Source organism: Thermobia domestica, chromosome 5 (assembly GCF_964235325.1).
Source record: "Thermobia domestica chromosome 5, izTheDome1.hap1.1, whole genome shotgun sequence".
Taxonomy (NCBI): Eukaryota; Metazoa; Arthropoda; class Insecta; order Zygentoma; family Lepismatidae; genus Thermobia; species Thermobia domestica.
The window spans coordinates 177078258-177086999 of NC_137458.1; the positions used below are offsets into that span (position 1 = coordinate 177078258).

The 8742-nt window shown below is 36.5% G+C and overlaps 2 protein-coding genes across 2 annotated transcripts; both read left to right on the top strand.

The window, feature by feature from the left end:
• The first annotated feature begins 5456 nt into the window (after positions 1-5456).
• LOC145685329 (uncharacterized) lies at positions 5457-7190 on the top strand. Its single transcript, XM_081757705.1, has one exon. It carries the CDS (start codon positions 5457-5459, stop codon positions 7188-7190), a length of 1734 nt encoding a protein of 577 aa, XP_081613831.1.
• A 475-nt stretch (positions 7191-7665) lies between these two features.
• On the top strand, positions 7666-8388 carry LOC145685330 (uncharacterized). The gene has a single exon (XM_081757706.1). The coding sequence runs from the start codon at positions 7666-7668 to the stop codon at positions 8386-8388; it is 723 nt and encodes a 240-aa protein (XP_081613832.1).
• The last annotated feature ends 354 nt before the right edge of the window (positions 8389-8742 follow it).

Below are 8742 nucleotides of genomic sequence, written 5' to 3' on the forward strand. Positions count from 1 at the left end.
ATATAATAAAGGTGCTTGTTTAGTTAGTAGTTTACGAGTAGTATTTATAATGGTGTATGTAGTTAGTAGTTCTGTGTGAGTGCGTGATTTTTACTGCGAGGACAGTGTATTTAACATGCGTTAATTTAGTACCATTTGTCTAACTCGAAGTACACTAAACAAGAGTAAATATTAGAGTTCTGATTAATAAGTGTAAGGGTATATTTTAGTACACAGGAAATTATTTCTCTACTGCAGCGCCATCGTGTTCGTTTTTGGTAATCAGTCGTTTGTTGACATTACGTCATTGCATGAGTTAGCGATCTAGGTTGTTTGATTTTGTCCCCTTATTCTTAAATTACATCCAGTGGAAATGGTTTTCGGTTCATATGAGTGTACGTTTCAATGAAATAGCATGAAATCTTGTAGTATTGATAACTACAGCTAGTTACCTCAATTAGAATCCTAAATATCCGCCGAAATCAAGAATGAATATTTTCTTACTAGAAGTAAGCCTACATGATGTTACTGTTTGTTTCGAAATGTAATATTGAATTCTCTTTTCCCGTTGCCGTAGAGATATTCCATTGTTGCTTTAGTTCTATCAGCAAATCATTAACTTTCAGTGAATGCACGTATGAATTTTTTTCAAAAGTGCGAAGTAAATATAATTTGGTGTTTCGGAACAAGGAGTCCGTGGTTCGATGAATGTTATCGTGTAGCAGTCTAAGCGTGACGGATTGTGATAATTATAGATTTGTTAGTGCATAATGTAATATGGGTATGGCCTGCGTGTAAATGTATGTAATAGGGTGTCTGTAAAATATTACTTCGCGTGAAAATTAGTAAATTATGAATAAATGTAATGATATAGTAATAATACGATTGTGATATAAAATGAATGAGATGATAGGACACTTGTACTAAAATGGATAGGCCCAGTGTATATTATATATTGACAATATGAATATGTTTACTGAAAATCTCTCACGTTTTGCCTTCTACACTGATACATTCATCCAACCGAGTTTGCTATTGGATAGTAATATGTAATTGGGAATTATATGTTACTTCACATTTAAGTATCTCATAATAACAGCTCCAGTTCTTAAGAATTTCATCACATAGGGTAGCATCATGTAGGAATTACCTTTGAAGGTTTACGGAAATGATAATTAAGAAAAATAACTGCTATATCCTGGAATCATCGGAAAGTACAGGTTTGGTCATTTGTACCTTTAACATTCATTGACTCTCCGAGATTTTTTTCTACGTTGCTTACATTATTTACCGTATAGTGTTCATATAGCTAATAGATCGGATGGGGCTATCCAACTAAATCAACCGCTACTAAATTAATATCTAGGTCCATTGCGTACCCGAATGTCGACCCCTGACCCTCTTACGTATTTTCGTTTCTTTTCTTAGTTTAATTAGATGATGATGGAAATTATCCGACGTCCCAGACCTTGGCATGTCTGCGCAGGGTAGCCATCGGTGATGTTTGGTCACTGAAATCACCGATCAAAAATGCAATTTATTTATTTTTTTATTTTGGCAAATTACTCGTTACGGATATCTTAGCCATTACTCTAGTTTCATTACTATTCTGGACTTTCTTAGTTTCTGAGACGTCGGATGATTTTTTTCTTTTTGAAATTCCAAATTAAGATTCTGCACCAACCTTCTGGTATGGACGGGGTCTTCAATGGCGTTGACTGTATACGGTGAGTGGTGGAATTTCCCTAAAGCCTTTGTCTTTCCGAAAATCCCATTGAGGGCACAGACTCGTCTCGTTGTTGAAGAGATAGAGACTCAGTAAAAATGCTACCAATTTTTTTTAATGATTAACCGATTTTTTCTTTCTTCTCTCGCATTGATGTGTACTAATTTCGTAATGAATCTTAAATATGTCCAATGTTAACCTTTGATTTTTTTTCTCTCTCTCCTTCTTTCGTCTCGTCGATATTTTTTAACGCAATCCAACTTTTAATGTGTTTACAAAGAGAAATGTGTTATTCGATATTCTTGAAAGTAACAGATTTCTGTGCATGCCTATGAACCATATTATTATTATTATATTTTTTATTCATGTATCAAACTCTTTCCTGTTATGTCAAACTAAGTATTCTAGGAATGTAATAAATGTCTATAGAAATGTAGTTAGGTTAGTTTAATTCAACTAAATGCAACCTGAAGTATACATTGTCCTGTATGAATGTGAGTGTGAGTGAAATGTAGGTTTAGTATTAAATGCATCAATTCGTTTGACATATATGCGTGACTAACTATAACTAATGGTAGTTGACAATTAAAGTCGTTGAAAAGTAAATACTAACTCAACTTAAGTTGGCTCTATAAAAGAAGCAGAAGGGACAGAAATAGCCTGATCATTATGGGAGAACTTCGAAAGTAAAAAAATCTTCTACAAATATGTGTGTTACTTTGATTTTTTTGTTCATCTCTGTGGTCAATTCTGGCATGCCATCCACTTCATCATTTATACTTCAAGTGCTGGATACTAGTCAAGAATTTTCGGAAATATTGAATAAACTATTAAACTAAACTTTTCTCGTCTTCTCACTATTTCTCATCTCCTTACTTTCCCTTTTTTCTTTCCTTCTTCCTATCCCATCTTTCTCTTCTCTTCTTTACTTTTTCTATTTTTAATAAAACTTAAACGGGGGTCGTGACTGGGAATTCTATATATAATAAACGCGGTCATGTATTTATTTTATTTTATTTTATTTTTCTTCGGAAGTCCGATATAAAAGTCTTCTCATTTTGATTGAGCCTTGTATGTTCGGAAGTAAGAAATGGATTATATATTCCTATATAATTATACATAAGCTGATAGCTTCATGAATATTCCCCCACCGGGGGTGAAGGGTTCCCACTCACGACTTACTCCATGCATCTCATTTGCCCAATACAGGGCTTTACCCCTCTTTTGTTACGAGCTTTCTTTCTTTCTTTCTTTTTTCTTCTTTCTTTTCTTCTTCGCCCTTTTCAGATGGCATACCTTTCTGCGTTGAACGAATGTAATATCTGGTCCATTAACGTTTATGAAAAGAATAAATTAGACTTTTTTTTTACAGATAATTGGTTTTTAGTATCAGTATGCCGGAAGTTTAAGCTGAAAAAGCCTCTCTCACACTCTGCAGAAGAAACTGGAAGAACGCTGATTTCCATGTTAAGATTTTGTAGATTTGGGCCAATATTAGGTTTCATCATATGCTCTTGAAATTTCTGCAGAATTTTGAGTGAATCATCAAATTTTAATACCTTTATTTTTTATTTTATTTTATTTTATTTTTGAAATTTGCATTACTTCTTTGTCGCGGTTCAACTTTCTTAGAGACAATTCTTTTCGCCAATTGGATTGTAGCAAAACTTCGGCCCGGCTGTTTCGAGCGTATGTTATCTGCTAGACCCTTGCAATCTTATTTTCTGGTACTTCTCATGAGAATTGTCTAGGGTTTTACCAGTGAGACTAAACAAAACTGACCAGTTTCTTCAAACTGACGTAAATGTTCCATGGACATGACGCCTTTTTCTTTCAACGCTTCCAGAATATTTACAGTTTTTTTTGTTAATTTTCCTTATTACCTGTACAAAGAATGCAGATCTTTCTTGTAGAAACAGGCTAAGGATATGTAGGGGTTCCAGCGCATCTCGAATCATGGACATTTCATAAACAAAATTCCACTTAGCGAATTTTACGTACAGATCTGAAAATATTGCACACTGTTGAAAGCTTCTCTTCAAAGTTGTAGAAGCTTCTCGAAAGTGTTCCACTAGTGCAGGGTAGGACTTCCGCAATGCTTGTACTGAACGGTATGAAGAGCCTAACCACCATACACCAAATGTTGGATTTGTTATGTCAACATTTGTACCGAGTTTGTTCTTCTTTTGTTCTTCTTTTGTTTTTCTTTTGTTCCTTACCTCGTTTTCTATCAGCTGTAGTGCAAGTGCTAATGTTAGAATAAAATTAGTATTTTTTGCCTTGTATAATATAACATTAACGTTTTATTGTAACATATGGCGATCGTGACACGACTGAAAGATAACTTAAATAATAGAGAAGGCAAAAAGAGTTAGAACAGTTGCGAGTGCTGTATTTACAAAAATCGCAAAAAATGTGGAACAGTGTTGTAATGCCGCGAATGTGAACATTGACGAAATTAAAGTGAACTTTGAATTATTGGAGGACAAATACAGGGCGGTTAATGAAGCACACAATGAATACATTGAATTGTTATTAAAAGAAGAATTCCAAGAGATGATTTGGTTCAGGAAACAGAAGCACAAGATAAGTATGTTCTGACATTTTATAGTCTCCGTACGAAAGTTCAAGAGTTGATCGATAAGCATGCATCAAATTCAACTCGTGATACAGACAGTGTTTTGACAGAATGTAAGAAACAGGGTATTAAGTTACCGGTAATTGAATTGAAGAAGTTTGATGGTGACTTAAATAATTGGTTACCGTTTTGGAGTCAGTTCAATCGAATCGATGCGGACACGAATATCGCAAACAGTGACAAATTTCAGTATTTATTTCAGGCCACTCTACCCGGTTCAAGAGCACGTCAATTTGTTGATAGTTTCCCGTTATGTGAAGAAAACTATCGCAAAGTGATTGAAGGTTTGAAGTCACGTTTCGGTTGTGAAGATACAATGGTAGAAGTGTATGTGAGGGAACTTTTAAAACTGGTGTTAAGCAATTTGAACAGTAATAAGCAATTAAAACTCAGTGCCTTGTACGACAAAATTGAGTCACAATTACGAGCATTAAGTACATTAGGAGTGACGACAGACAAATGCGCAGCAATGCTGTACCCACTAGTGGAATCGTGTTTACCTGAGGAACTTTTGCGAGCATGGCAAAGGGGAGCTACAAACTATGGAGAATCTACAGTGGAAAATAGACTGGAAAATTTAATGTTATTTGTGAGAAAAGAAGTTGAAAGTGAAGAGCGGATAGCACTTGCAGTTGCGGGCTTTATTTGAAAGATACTTCCAGTGCGATAAAGAAAAGGAAGGATCGAAGTAGTCCTACAGAAACTGTTCCAACAGCGGCAGAGTCAGTTAATTGTAAAGGTGACCCAGAGAAGTGTATTTTTTGTAGTGATTTTCATGTTACCGAAGAGTGTTCGAAGGCACGTAACTGGTCTTTCGAGGAAAAAACAAAGGTGTTAAAAGCAAAGGGTTGTTGTTTCAAATGTCTAAAACCGGGGCACATTAGCAGTAGATGTAGAGTAAAGTTAAAATGCGCCAAGTGCAAGGGACAACATTCATACATTATATGCAAAGGACCAAAAGGTAACAAGGAAAATGGCGGTACAGTGAAACAAAGTGTAACGAAACCGGTTATTGAAAATACGTTAACTAATAACGTGTATGTCGAAACGTTTTTGCAAACATTAGTTGTAAAAGTAAGGGGTCAAGAAACAGAAAGGGAGGTAAGAGCAATTATGGATACCGGTTCCCAACGATTGTACATTCGAACAGCTACCGCATTGGAAATGGGATACGAAATTGATAAAAAAGAAAGTGTTACGCATGCACTCTTCGGAGGTATTTGTTCTGCACCTTGTGCACATAGCTGTTATCAAGTTAGGTTGTATAGTCTGAAAGGAGATTATGCATGCAATTTTGAAGCGCTGAACCAAGATACAATATGTAGCAATGTGACGTCAGTAGTTGAAGATCCTTGGATACAGGAGTTAGAAAAATTTGGTGTAGAAATTTACAACAGGAACCCTGGCGCGGTAGAAATTTTAATTGGTTCTGACATTGCAGGAAAACTTTTTACTGGGAAAAGAATTGTGTTGAAGTCCGGATTGGTAGCTATGGAAACATTGCTTGGTTGGGTTTTAATGGGCAAAGTTAAAGTACGTGGTGTTAAATTCTCGTCCATGGCAACGATGTCCATGTTTTGTAAAGAAACATCTATAGCGGATTTATGGCTGTTAGATGTTCTTGGTATTACAGATCCGGCGGAAAAGAAGACAAAATTGGAAGCTCAGCAAGCAGTAATGGATTACTTTAATAAGACCGTAGCTATTAATGAGGAGAAGAGGTACGAAGTAATGTTACCTTGGATAGAAGGACATCCTACACTTCCTAGTAATATTGTAATGTGCAAAAGGAGATTGAATACACTTTTTGGTAAGTTGAAGAAGGAAAACCGTTACGAAGACTATCAACAAATGCTGAATGAATGGATATATGATGGCGTAATAAAAGAAGTTCCACCAGAAGAAAAGGATAGAGAAGGATATTATTTACCTCATCGCCATGTAGTCAAGGAAAGCAGTACGACGAAAATACGTCCCTTCTTCGACGCATCAGCCAGGGAGAAAAATTATCCTTCATTGAATCAGTGTTTAGAGAAGGGTATTAATTTGATCGAAATGATACCCTCAATTTTGATACAGTTTAGGTTAAATAGAATCGGAGTTGTATCCAATATCAAGAGAGCATTTTTACAAATTAATATTTGTAAAAGAGACTTTTTGAGATTTTTGTGGGTTGACCACGAGGGAAACGAAAAGATATTTCGTCACAAGCGTGTAGTTTTTGGTGAGAACTGTAGTCCATTTTTGCTGTGTGCAGTGATAGAACATCATCTTAAGTTAGAAATGGAAAAACAAAGAGAAGGAAAAAGCCAATATTCCAGAGAGGTCAATTGCGCTACCAGCGTAAGGAATGAAGAGCTTCATCACTTCATTAATGAAAGCACCCAAGTAATGGCGAAAGCTGGATTTGAGCTGAGAGGGTGGGAGTACACTTCTCTTGGAGAGATGGAGCAAGACAACGGAGTACCGGTCTTGGGTCTACAGTGGGAAACGAAATCTGACACTTTGGCAATAAGACCAGAATGCTGCGACGGGTTGATACCAGAAGTTCTTACTAAGAGGGTTATTTTGTCGTTTGCAAACCGGATATTTGACCCCATAGGGATTACTTCTCCAGCGACGTTGTATCCAAAGATCCTTTTGCAAGAAATTTGGCGATTGGAATTGAGTTGGGACGAAGAAGTACCAGGGGCAGTAAGGAAGAAATTTTTACAGTGGGTAGGTGAATTGTCTTTGTTGAAAGAACTTTCATTTCCTAGATGTATACAAGGAGATTCAGAAAATTGTAGCCTACATGTGTTCTGTGATACAAGTGAAAGAGCCTATGCTACGGCAGTTTTTTCTTAGAACTGTTATCAGAGAAAACATTAATGTGCAGTTAGTACAAGCCAAGACAAGAGTTACTCCTATAAAGAAATCAACCATAGCAAGATTAGAATTATTGGCAGCTAATATTGGTGGGACACTAGCTACTTCTGTGATTGAGGCCTTGAATCTTGAAGATATACAGATTTATTATTGGACAGATTCTGCAACAGTTCTTGCATGGATTAAACGAGATGAGCAATGGAATACTTTTGTTTGGAATCGAGTGCAAGAAATCAGAAAATTAAGTGAAAAAGAAACTTGGCATTACCTACCAGGAACCATGAATCCGGCGGATTTACCATCGAGAGGATGTACTTCAGAACAACTGCTTGAGTCAAAATAATGGGAGGGTCCTTCGTGGCTGCGATGACCCAAGGAGGAATGGCCAGAACAGAAGTATGAGTACAAAGAAGAAGTCATTACACAGGAAAAGAAAAAGACGGTCTCATCAGCTATGCTTAATGTTGGAAAAGAGAACAGTGACTGGTATTATCGGTATACTTCGAAGTACGAAAAATTAGTTCGCATAATAGGTTGGATGAAAAGATTTATTCATAATTGTCGTTCTAAGCAAAGAAGAAACAACGAATTGTCTGTTGAAGAATTGATATCAGCAGAGAAGACTGTTATTAGACTTGTCCAAACAGATTCTTTTGAGGGTGTTGGCGACAAGAATTTGAAATCTTTGTGTCCGTTCGAAGACAATGACAAAATTATCAGAATAAAAACCAAAATTACAGAACTTTCAGATGTTGAAACCTTCCGTTATCCAGTTGTGTTGCCAAGCACACATCCAGTAGTAAAAATGTTAGTTTACGATAAAAATGTGGAAGCTTGTCATGTTGGTGTTCAAGGTTTGTTGAGTCTTCTTAGGGAACAGTTTTGGATACTCAAAGGAAGAAAAACCATTCGATCTATAATAAAACAATATGTCATATGTAAACGATATACTGCCAAGAAGTTGGAACCAATCCCTGTACCCCTACCCGAAGATAGAATCAGAGATGCAGCAGTGTTTGAAGTAACGGGAGTGGATTTTACCGGACCAGTTGGACTACGAAATGGAGGAAAAGCTTGGATTTGTATATTTACCTGTGCAATATATAGAGTAGTGCATTTGGAGCTTGTTTCCGGACTATCAACTAATGACTTTTTCAAGCCCTCAGAGGATTTATAGCGTCGAGACCGTCCTTCGGTCATTTAGAGTGACAATGGCACGAATTTTGTTGGCACAGAAAATTAATTGAGCAGACTGGATTGGGAATGTATAACGTCTTTTGCAACTGTGAAACGCAACAATTAGAAATTCAATCCACCCAGTGCTGCTTGGTGGGATGGATGGTGGGAGCGTTTAATTCGATTAATGAAAGGACTGTTAAGGAGAATACTTGGGAAGGCTTCGCTAAATTATTAATAATTCATTACAGTGTTGTGTGACTGTGAAGCTGTCAAGAATGGTCGACCGTTAACTTATGTTTCTGATGATAGTTCGGATTTACTAGCTTTAACTCCATCTATGTTTCTGCAGCAA